Raw genomic sequence first — 12,118 nt, forward strand, 5'->3', positions numbered from 1 at the left:
TTCAGAAGTCAACACCTAGTACATGTGGGGAAGAGAGGCAGACTAATGATAAAGTGTCTTTATAACGCTCCTCCAAAGTCATTAATCTTGACAGGTCAGTCCTGTATACCAGTAGAAGCCTCCAGATGTGTTTCAGTGCTGAAATGCTCTCATTGAAATGATGCATAAAGCAAATAATTCCCTCCAAAACCCTCCTATAAACCAACTTAAGAAAGAAGCATAAAAAAATGGGTGAAGTAATGGAGGGACTGATCATGTCTGATAGTTAAAGACATGACATATTTGTTGAACTAAACAAACCCAAAGTTTCTAACACACAGATATTGACTAATCTTCCTTGCCAAATTTCATTCCTGTCAAATAACACACTTTGTACTGGAAACTACATCTTCCAGTGCTTGAACAGCATGCTATAGACAACAATGTGATAAATATGAGACAGTATTTTCAAATATGTTAACTACTATTTCTTAGAAGATAAGGCATTTCTTTTGATTCATACATTTCATCAAGACAGAAAATACGGCTGAACTGACAATTCCTGCAGATAGTTTCTATTCACTGAACAAAAACATCTACTAAATTAATTTTAAAATATAGGTATAGGTAGCTTTGTAAGTGTATCCAAATAACTTATCATGGGAGTTTTCCTGCAACCTATCCAATTCTTGCAGATACTATTATTTGAATACGCATGTTATCAGGAAAAAAAATCTATATTCCATCAAAATCATAGGAATGTTTATTTAGTACCTGTGTTTCCATCATTGGCTTCTGGAAAGGGAAAGAATCATGATTGATACACCACAGGATGTCATTATCCTCATTTTCTGAAGCAGCCATCAGCAGGACCCCTAGTAAGAATGGTGATATCAATAGTTTGCACTAGAGCAATAATCACACATTAAATAGAAATTCATCAGAATTCATCTGCCCCATACTTAATAAAAATCAATCTCTAAGTCCTAATCATACATTGAACAGCATTTAATATCTCTTGGGCTTTTATGTCATTCAGGTGTCGGGTACCAACACCATGTTGGTATTTACTCTAAAGGAAACAAACAAAAACGAGGCTAAAATAGGTACAATACTCTTCATAAAAATGGTATGTTTAAACAGATCTTGGAAGAAAAATCTTCTGGAGATACCCTTGCTCATAAAATCATTATGTTAAAAATCTAAAATAATTATTGCTTTTAGCATTGCCATTATTCTCTTTCTAACAAAGGCTCAGGAACTCACTGCTAAAAGCAATAGAAAGAACCTCTGATATACTTGAAGGACAAATGTTAGATTCCTAGACCAATACAACACCAATGTCCATAACTAAGAGACTGCCTGGAACCAAAAAGCATTATATTCTGCATATACATACAAATGCACAAAAATTTTATTAGAATTCTCCTTCTGATCATCTGCGGTTACATCTTACATCACTGTTTTTTGTGATAAGCATTTCTCTTGTTATTTATTGAGGCTTACCAAAATCTGCAGTTCTTTAACTTCGTTCTCACATGGCACCTGACAGACAAAGGGCATTTAGATCATCTACTACCGACATACATATTATTTTGGATGTTCAGCTGCTTGTTATATAAAGCTTCCCCCCCCTAAATGGAAAAAGTAACAATAATCTTATTTTCATGGTATTTCCGGTCTTGTCATGTGCCAAGTGAGTGCAGTTACACTACACTAAGTTAAAAAGTGCCATACACCATTCCTGAACTAGAAGTTGATCGTTGCTTTTGTTAATTTGTTAAAATGATTCTTGGTATAGTTCTGCGTCAGCTATTACTCTCACAGTTTTTCCACATAAAATGAGAATTATCATTGTCTAGAGGCTATTCTTAATTGGGTATCTATAAGCAGCCATCCTATTCTCTCATTCATTAGACCCTGACCTTGCATCTAGCAATGGTCCAGGGGTATATGATGTACTAATACTGATGTGGCCTTAGTGTACCTAATATTTCATGCAGGAACTACAAGGACTGATTAATCCTTTTGTTACCTTTTTAACTTGCAATTCACAAAGCAAGTTACCATGGGGAATAACGAATAAGGTCTAGTCATGCAAACTGTTTCAGAGAGACAAAAAAAAAAAAAAAAAACACAACTCTCTAGACTTAGCTAGAAGATACCAAGACTGTAATGACGCTTTTTGTTTCTCTGTTTCGATTTTTGTATGTAGTTTTCATCAGTGCCCTCGCACCTCCCCCAACAGTCAGTCTGTCATCAGTCAGACAAAATATCAAAGATGATTTTTGAAGAGACTTGCAGTCTTTTTTGGTTATATGGGGATCATGAACTGTAAGAACTCTTAGACTGCTTGCAGACATTTATTTTAAATGTTATCCACAAAGGCAACTAAATGACTGAAAAGGTCAGCAACACAGAGATGATTTCCTCCCATTTCTACATTACTTCTTAAAATTCAGCCTAGAGTCAGAAGTGTCTAAAAGCTGAAACCAACTGGAAGCTGCGTGGTGACCTAATTTAAATCATAATTAAACGAGTCAAAAAATAAACGACTCAGTACAGTTGCTAAACTCAGAAAAAAAGGACAGGCACTAAATAGTTAAGAAGCCTCTTTCTATCCCTTGATTTGAAGAATTATCACACTTGAATAGAGAAATGTGGGTAAATTGCACCACGTTATTTTATCCAGAAATTACTAATTACATGAAAAAAGGCAATTAACACATGCGCAGAGTTCTTAGCTCAAATATTGAGCCTTGCAGAAGCACTGAATTCTGAAAAATATGGCAACCTGCCATTTTCAAGAACTAACACACAGAAATTATGCTTAGCTCTTGGTATTTCCATTGCTTCAAGCTCCCAGATGAAAAAAACGACAACAGTGGTTGTCACAGAAAATCTCATCTCGGCTGCATGTCACTGCTTACCTTTGCTATAAAGAGCTCTGTGAACCTTTGCGGGTTTCTCCACATTAGAAGAAGCCGAAAATCCAGGAGGCAAACGGACATGAACCAATGTTAACATTGAGGGACGAGCTGTTGGATGCTTAAATTGTGAAGTACTAAAATACAGTCGGACACCTAAACAAAAGAAAAAAGATGACCAATTTCATGCAATATAATGTAGTTGTGATTATTAGCAGGAACACCAGCACTTTGGACAGAAAGCTGGTTTCAGACTTGTAACAGATTCTGTACACTACCACATTTCTTGCTAGAAAGCCAGGCAGCTAAAATGGTTTTAATCTAGCTCTGCCACTAATTTCCTAAAGAACTTGTGTTCACGCCACTTTCTTCTGGTTTTCTTATCATTAAATATGGATCATAATTTGTGTGACCAGGGTTGGACTAGATGATCTCTAGAGGTTCCTTCCAACCTTACTGATTCTATGATTCTACGGTCATATTCAAATCAAACATTARAACAGTTTGAATATATAAAACAATATATCAGAATGAAATAACATTTTCAAAACTTTCATTCTGTAAAAAGGAAAACTGTCAATTTTGCTAAACGACAGATGCTATTTATCAGTTAAAAAGGGGTTTAATTAATATTGCTTTCTTACCTGCATGCGTGATTGCCAACAGTTGACAGTCTACGGACTCAGAATTCTCAATCACGGCTATTTGAACAATAGGCTTAAATACAGAACGATCTATTGTTCTAAAATCAGAAAAACAGAGTTTTTCAAAGAAAAAAAACAGTATTTTTACATAATTGATGCTGTATGAAAATCCAAAGAAACAAGCAAACAACATTCTTTAAAAATATAGTGAGACTAATGGCCTTAAAGGAAGCCTCTCATTGCAGTTGTCATATACCTGGCAATGTTYCCAGCAGCAGAAACTACAGCATTTTGTGAAAGAGAAGTAACCCTAGTCATTCCTTGACCATCTTGTCCCAAATCGTAAACCTGCAATTTAATAGTAGTGCTTAGTGTTTTGCAATTTAATTAATTCATGTAGCCTCACCATGCAGCAATTCAAACTTTTTAACATTATTGTATTCTCATGTTTCCATACAATTAAGAGGAAGATCAAAATGCTACTCTTTCCAAAAAAAGTATTTTAGGTCTTGGACATACACTTTGTTAAAGAAAGATAAACTGGAATAACATCCTGACAGATCTATAAAGAACTATCAGGTAATGAGATTCTTTATCAGATAATTTATCAATCACATACACATTAGTAACACAGCAAAGGAACATTAGTGTGAGTCACATACTTGTAGCACTCCTTTTTCTGAGCGGGTGTATAAGATATTTCGAGAGTTGTCAACGGCAATTTGAACTACAGGATCTGGGAAGGACAAAAGAAAAGGGAGAAGAAAATCAACACTGGATTTGGTGAAGAAAAGTTTAGGATAGAATACCCTTAAAACAATCCAACGCAAGTTAAAAAAACTGCAGTTTGGCTGAATCACTTAGAAGAATCTTCAAGATTTCTACCAGAAAGTGATTTAAACAGTAAACAATTTCAAACAATTATTAATAAATTTAAAGATAAGCATTATTTAATCCATCCCTGAACAAAAAAAAAAAAAAGTATAATCATTTCAAGTTAAATTTTCACTAAACAGTGAAATAAGATAAAATTATGTTTAAAATTTGTTTGTCCATTGCAATGATCCCATTATGAACATATTGATTTTGTACTACAGAATAAGAATTTGTGTCACCTACAGAATAGGAATTTTTAGTCACAAATATCAAAACTTCTAGGCTTTGCTATCTATATGCTGACCTGGGCATACAAACAAGTGACAAGTTCAGAATCACCAACCACCACAACTTCCATTGATTATAACTAAATGCACACAATGAGGATCAAGTATTCAGTCTTACTACTTAGTTGTATAATTTAAAAGTTTACATTAAATTATTGGGAATAATCAACGATTAATACTTACCATCCTCTGAGAACGTGAACTGTAGCAATGAAGGAATAAGGAAAGAGAGGGTGCCCTTTGAATGATTGATTTTTCTACATCGCTGGCTAAACCAGCCTGCCTCAGCCTACAATTTAAAACAGATGCAGCGTTAAAGAAAGAAGGGGGAAAAAAAAAAAAAAAAAAAGAGAGAGAGAGAGGTTAAAAAAGAACCTGTAATTCTACTAAAAAAATTGGCTGCTATCAGAAAAAGTAAAAAATAAGCAAAAATCTAATTACATACCATTGATTTCAGTCAAAAAGAATATATTTTTCATTTGAAAGTTGTGGCTGATTATTAAAAGCAAAATTTTACACAAAAAAGGCTGGAAGATATCAAATAAAACTGCCGAAGTAGGTAACCCTTTATTTTATAAAATTAACAGCAATTCTTATGAGAATCCCTACAGAAATCCTCTTACAGAAACATTTGCAAACTAACTAAACTGCTTGCAATTAAACTAAAGCCAAAGCAAATCTAACAAAAAAAATCGCTTACATCAGATTTATGAATGATTTTTAGTATCTTAATAGAAATATAGTTTTCACTTATTTTCCATCAACTGTCTGTATACAATTACCTGTGATTCAAATAAATATGCCTATACGTTCATCTCATAATAAGCTCCTACATAATGCTAAGGTAKGAGACAGTTTTTCTTGGCTTTGTTTAGTATGATCAATTCCACCACCATTTTTGACAAAAAAATCCACCCATGAACAGTAGAGTAACTCGAACTGTTATACTTAAAATAAGTTCCATTCTCTCTTTGAAAACACTGCACAGAACATCTCATTATGCAGATCAATATGGAACAATAATGTGGATTTTCAACTGTTGTTGCACTGACATATGGAACTGAACACTGAGCTTCAAAACAAGATTTTCAAAGCTATAATATGAATGCAAACACTACAAACTTCAGTTAAAAAAGCTCCAGATATTCAAGATAATGAAATGCCTCTGAACATTTAAGCCAATACTCTTCTGGCCTTTACTTTTTTTTTTTTTTTTATGATCTGATGTCCTTCCTTCAAACTAAGATTAAAACCAGGTATGGGCATGGGTATCCTCTCTTGGGACCTAGAAAAATAGGGCACATCTAAAGCAAAGCTCTTGTGTGCTGACAATGAAAAGAAAAAAAAACATTAAAAATAAAAGTTTAATTTAACTCTCTCTTAAGGAGAGCTCAAATCTTCAAACTCATTCAATGAGCTAAAATTAAATACTGAGAGCACAATAAACCTTCTCTAATCAGCTACTAGGTTTATCTACTTCCAGCGTCCAGAACAGTTAATGAAGTGGCAAAGCAATTTAGAAGATTGAGGTATGACAACTGAAAGCAACAGTACTCCTAGTAACTGCCATTAAANAAAAAAAAAAAAAAAAAAAAAAAGCTTTACCAAAGCTACATTGCTGTTTCTTCAATCAGCTATTTACAGGCCTCTTGGAAGAAAAGAAGAAAATATGCCTGTGATGAGAAGTCAGAATTTGTGTAAACAAGTCACACACTAGAATTAYGAAAGAAAGGAGATGACAAGATTGACATCAATTTTAGGACTCTTAGTACTTTCATCCCACAACCATGAAAAAATGCCTGTGCATAAAACCTATCATCACCTGGTAAGCTACTTCATATAAACAGCCATCCTTTCCAGCCAGAAAGATACGCCCGTTATCAGTGGATGTTATTGCCAGCATGCAAGTATTATCCGTAGGGAGTGAATAGAGAGGGTCTGGCAGCAGCTGCATTCCACCAGACATACTGTCATTGAGGGCTCCAGAACCTTAAGTGAACCAAGAAAAAAAAAAAATTAGTTTTTCACTTGTTCTTACACACACTATAGGTATTTCAGAAAATGTTACAGCAAATTTCAGAATTACCAAATATATTTTGTAATAGCTTTCCTTCCAAGTGAACTGTAGAATAATTAATCTTTTGTTTTTAAAAAATCATAGTAAATTCTCTAAGTTCCCAAGAAAAGAAGCAAAATCTGTTTTTCCATATATTTTCTAGCATTTGTTACCTCCTCTAAATACCAACAAATCTAAAATAAGAGTTCTACACACACACACACACACACACACTCACATACACCTCATGTATATATTTTTCTCTATTTCCCTACTACATACAAGGTTGAAAAAAGTTGGTATTGGATTCTCAATTTCTGTGGTTGTAATACAAATGCAAATCAGCTTAATGAACTCCATTCAGCGTTTGATACTAAGATTCACACCTATCTTTTCCTTCCCTTTCTAATATACTTTTTAATTAACAGGACTAACTGTTTCAAAAATCTGTTTTATATCAAACAGTGAACAACACAGTTTAACGTTCCTCTGACAGTCCCAGGATCAGTATTTGTTACCCCATAAGAAGGGAATTCCTTCACTCTGACTGTAAAAAGTTTTATAATCTACTAAGGGAAACAGCACGTGATCTTGCTTTTTTAAGAATACTAACAAATGTTTACCTGTTAATGCATTATAAAGAATACCAACCTAATAGCTTTAATTTACTTAAGAAAAGGGAAAAAAAAGAGGTATTACCTGTTTGTATGTTAGCACAGCTGAGCCCTAAAATCACAATATCCACTGTGGTAGCCAGAACAAGTAAGTGTCGTACATGAGGCTGGAAAATGCCTGAAGTGGGGGAAAAAAAATAAATCTTGTTTGCAGTCAACCTTGCAGACTCGCAATGAATGTATCCACTGTAGTCACTGGATAAAAGTATCTACTAGTTAGAGGGAATAGTCATATTTAAGACCAAATAATCTGTGAAACTCTAGAGTTAGAAAACAACCAGCAGCTCAGCTTCCAATTCATGAAATAACAGAATCTTAAAAATAATGTTTTTCTTATAAATGTACTTCTTTTATGTCCAACCCTATTGCCAATCCAACTCTGACTTCAATCTTTTGTAAGCAGTAGCCACCAAAAGAATTGGGAGGAAAAAAGCTAGAAATAAGGATCTCATGAAAGATCCCTTCAATGTGTAAATTTGTAAACAGCAGAAATATTAAAAGTACAACATGGTTTAGAAAAAAAAAAGCTAATCAGTGTAAATAATTGTTAAATTACACATTACTTTTGGATTGTAATCAATTTCATAATGGTTCTACAAAAATAAAACATAACCATGCATATAAATACACAGGCATTTTTATGTATACATATACAAACACATATGAAGAATGTTTAGAAACTGCATAATTCTAGTCACTGTCATATATTTCTTACCTCCTTTAGGCTTCACAAGACCCACTGCAAGAATAGTTTCACTGAGGCCATCAAAATAAGCAAGGTCTCCCCTGCCAAAATACAAAAGCTGCATAAAAACCTCAAGAATTACATAATAACAAAGTCAGATTCTGTATATTTAAAAATTATTAATACTTCTAACAATTTTAAACCATGTACACATTTTGCTTAGATTGAAAGTAAGTCCAGCAAAATGAAACGACAGAAATTTCACAGCAAAACTATGCAGGCAACTATTTGAGCACATCAGAGCCTCTTACAGTTAAACTTCAAACCTGAAATCCAATTGTAATCTGTATTTTTGTTTGCTGTTAATTCATATAGTCCAGTCTGAATTACATAATGCAGCATAGGTAACGCTAATTAACATCAAGAATGAGGAAATTATATGGTATCTGTTTCATCAAAAATGCATAAAGTAAATTTTATGGAATAATTTTAATCTATCATAAAAGATAAAAACCCCAAACTCTTTCTCCGGTACCATATCTTTAAGAGTATGAAATTTTGTATTATTTGGTGGAATGTATTTAACTGAGACACAATGTAAACTTACAGAGAGGAACTGTGTGAAGCACAGTCTCAACTTTAAAACTAAGAAATAAAAGAATTAGGTATAAAGCAATTCCTACTAAATTCTTACCATACAAGCATGTTAGAATTACAAAACTGTAAATCATAAACATCTCATTGTCATTGGAAAAGATTATGAAATTTTCATTTATCCTTCCTTAGTTAGGTGTGACAGCCTCAATCATGATATTTTTAAAGTAACTAGAAAATACAGCCAAAGCACCAATGACATATTATTTAGCATTGTAGAAATGACTGACCACTTTATAGCATTAGTGTACTTATTAGCTGAGTTAGGCAATTAGGATAAGATTTTTCTACCTTTTTCAGTGTAATTAAAGCCTTAGCAGAAATACACCAATAACTTCAGGACACTGAATAAGTCTAATTAAGCAAATGCATTTTCTTTTCTTCCATCTCTAGGTGATTTGGCAGAAGCATAGCTAAGTCCTTAAATACTTATTACTCAAGAACCTAAAACAACTTTCAAGAACCTTCAACCACCTAAAAGAAATCAAGATACCTTATACTGAAAAGCACACCTCTGTGCTACCAATAAACAATCTCCATAACTATAATCACTTAATTTAGATATAATATGAATTACACCATCAGGAATACATTGTGTACATACCCATCTTCATAGTTCCACATGAAAATGTCACTGTCAATGGTTAGCCAAGCTCTGCTGATTTCTGGAAATACTCCCATCATACAATTGCATTGCATATCTGAAGCACTGCAGATGTAAGGACTAAATGCACATAGGCTAGCAAACTCAAAATCTCTAAAATTGTGAAAATTTTAATATTATAGCAGTTCACAAACGAGGTACAATAAGCAAAGTTCCTCATATAGGAATCAATTCCAAAAGCAAGTCTACGCAAATGGACATTATTACCACTTGGAGCCTTTATAAAGGGAAGGCAAGCAAGATCTGTTTTCTGAACAACATCTGAACAACAGTAATATCCGGGAAAAACAATTATGAAAGAACAAAAGTTCACTTTGAATATTATTACACATACAACCTAACACATGATTTTTCATCAGGATACGCCCAAACTGCTCCACTAGCTCAGGGGGAAGTGGGACTCTGCGGACTGGGCTGATCTCTGGAAGATTAGGTATTGACAGCAAACCTGGTCCTTGCAAAGGATAATCCATATCTGACATACCAGAAACTGTAGGACTACCTGCAAATAACAACAACAACAAAATTAGACTTCCTATAAAGAAACAAAAATTTACAAAAAAACCCTCTTTTTCTTTACCCTTTTTTCCCCCTAATCTGTGAAATCTAAACTAGAGAATGCCTATTGCTCATTTTAATTTAGATGAATAATCCAGCCCTTCAGACTTCTCAAAAACATTGTCTTGATACTGTAAAGCCTTTAAACATACAAATACTGCTACTCACAAAATATGCATGAACAAAGGCATATGTAGGATCAGGGCCATAAATAGTTAATCTAACTCTCAAAACGGGAGCAAGTAGATTTGCAAACAGATGTATGAAAGTATCCTTACACAAAAAGCAATAAAGTGTTTTAAAAAAGCATGGGAGTTCACAATCTAGAATAACTGTATTTGTGACAAAAGTTATATGTAAAAAAAAACTGACGAAGAAGCTGTCAAATCTGACACTATTTTACACATTAGCCTTGCAAACAGCTATTCAAACTCTGACATTATTTTACACATTAGCCTTGCAAACAGCTATTCAAACTACAGCTGACAAAACACAAGGTGAAAGAAGTTCCTTCTATTTTCTTTATACTTCAAAGTTCCCCAATGTTTTCTCCTGATAAAAAGAAAAATTCAGGATATAAATAAGAATACACTTCCAGAGAGACACTTAGTGGACACTAATGACTATCTTAAACGTTACTCTCCATAATGCTGCTAAGGTAGGTCACATCATATCTTATCATAACAGAAAATACTGCTAATATTTGATTGTATCCTGCCACCTGCTGGATACACACTGATTAGGTCACCTACAGCCATAGAGTGGGTCTTTATCTTGGCCAGATAATTAGCACCAACGAAGTAAGCAATGATGCCTCGATATTTCAAAGAGGACAAAACAAATGTCTGAGGAGAGCTATACATTGTATCATAACCACATGTGACATAGCGCTACAGACAAACAAAAGGCACTCAAAGAAGTTTAAGAGAGATTTTTTAGGCACCCTGTAATGTTCAGGGATGGTGCTGTGCACTTGGCAACACTAAGGCCATCCTGCAAGAGACTTCTCAATAAACGAGATGGAAAACGAGTGCCATTTTCACTGCTTTTCGGAGGGAGATGGGGCTGCAGTCCCAGTCCTAAGCCTCTTCTTCTTGCAACCGTTCCCGCTACCATGCATAAAGCCCACGCTGCGACCTTCGCTGAAGCGCCAAAGCGTCCCCTACTGCCGCGCCAGACCCCGCCGGGGAACCGCCACACCGGGCCTCGTCGGGCTCAGCCCTGGGCCGTCCCTAAGGAGGCGGGGCCGGCTGCTGCTGCTGCCCCGGGGCCTTGCCGGGCTGGGGAGCCGTGCCCGCCCAGGGCCCCACGCCTGGCCGGCAAGGCGGCGTCGGCCGCGCTGCAGGCCTGGCCCGCAGGAGGCCGCGGGAGGGCCGGGGCGGAGGCCGCGAGGCAGGCGGCTACCGAGGGCTCCTCACCGGGCGCCGGCACCGCCAGCAGCTCGGACAAGTCCGGGTAGCAGCGATCATCCTGGATCTGTCGGTCGATGATGCGGCCCGCGATCTCCAGCGCCTCCTGCGCGGTGGGCGCCGCGGGGCTCATGGCCGCGGGCATGGCGGCGGCGGCGGCGGCGGCGGCGGCAACGCCAAGGCCGGCGGCGCCTCAGCGCGCGGCGAGAAGGCGCTCGCTGGCGAGCGGCCTCTGCGCGCCCCGCCAAATCCCGGCAGGCCCTGCGCGCGCGACGCACTTCCGCCTGCGCCCCGGGCGCTTCCGGCGAGGAGCGGGGCGCCGCGCGGGGGCGGGGCGCCTCCCGCCGGGAAGCGGGGYGGGCGGCGCGTCCCCGGGAGAGCGGCGCGACGGGGCTGCTGTTCTCACGCGTGCTCGGCGGCCGAAGGCTGCCTGGGTGGTTACGGGCTGTTCGGTGGCCACTGCGGCTCTTGGAGCCCCGCGGCGCACACGCGGAGCCTGGGTAGTCTGTACGGTGTATAGTCTGTACGGTGTCTATATGGTATGCAGGATGCCACGAAACAATTTTGCCATAGGAGATCTAGGTTAAACCACGCGAGTACATGTGTCACTTGTGGCAGCGGAAGCCTGAAATGCTGAGCAGTCCCCCGCAACGGCCCACGCGTGGCCCCGTGAGGGCTGCGCCGAGCCGGCCTGGCCGCTGCCGC

At 37.4% G+C, this 12,118-nt stretch overlaps 2 protein-coding genes across 3 annotated transcripts in view; one reads left to right on the plus strand and one right to left on the minus strand.

The window, feature by feature from the left end:
• NUP155 (nucleoporin 155) overlaps positions 1 to 11,668 on the minus strand; it is a 34,457-nt gene extending 22,789 nt beyond the window's left edge. The window contains exons 1-12 of one of the 2 annotated variants that reach the window (XM_085326338.1): positions 11,423 to 11,668; positions 9,811 to 9,948; positions 9,387 to 9,483; positions 8,159 to 8,229; positions 7,469 to 7,561; positions 6,536 to 6,702; positions 4,897 to 5,002; positions 4,213 to 4,286; positions 3,807 to 3,898; positions 3,551 to 3,648; positions 2,910 to 3,062; positions 754 to 854 (exon numbers count right to left, since the gene is read on the minus strand). In XM_085326338.1, the coding sequence (XP_085182464.1) occupies positions 754 to 854; positions 2,910 to 3,062; positions 3,551 to 3,648; positions 3,807 to 3,898; positions 4,213 to 4,286; positions 4,897 to 5,002; positions 6,536 to 6,702; positions 7,469 to 7,561; positions 8,159 to 8,229; positions 9,387 to 9,483; positions 9,811 to 9,948; positions 11,423 to 11,558 (1,326 nt within the window). In that variant the 5' untranslated portion in view covers positions 11,559 to 11,668. Of the gene's footprint in view, positions 1 to 753; positions 855 to 2,909; positions 3,063 to 3,550; positions 3,649 to 3,806; positions 3,899 to 4,212; positions 4,287 to 4,896; positions 5,003 to 6,535; positions 6,703 to 7,468; positions 7,562 to 8,158; positions 8,230 to 9,386; positions 9,492 to 9,810; positions 9,949 to 11,422 lie in introns of those variants that run through there. The other variant, XM_085326339.1, reaches the window with a different exon arrangement.
• WDR70 (WD repeat domain 70) overlaps positions 11,557 to 12,118 on the plus strand; it is a 142,240-nt gene continuing 141,678 nt past the window's right edge. The window contains exons 1-2 of the mRNA XM_085297698.1: positions 11,557 to 11,624; positions 11,726 to 11,913. Of these exons, the coding sequence (XP_085153824.1) occupies positions 11,557 to 11,624; positions 11,726 to 11,913 (256 nt within the window). The remainder of the gene's footprint in view (positions 11,625 to 11,725; positions 11,914 to 12,118) is intronic.

This window comes from Rhea americana, unplaced genomic scaffold (genome assembly GCF_003343005.1).
Source record: "Rhea americana isolate MKP2758 unplaced genomic scaffold, rheAme1 scaffold_13, whole genome shotgun sequence".
Lineage (NCBI taxonomy): Eukaryota > Metazoa > Chordata > Aves > Rheiformes > Rheidae > Rhea > Rhea americana.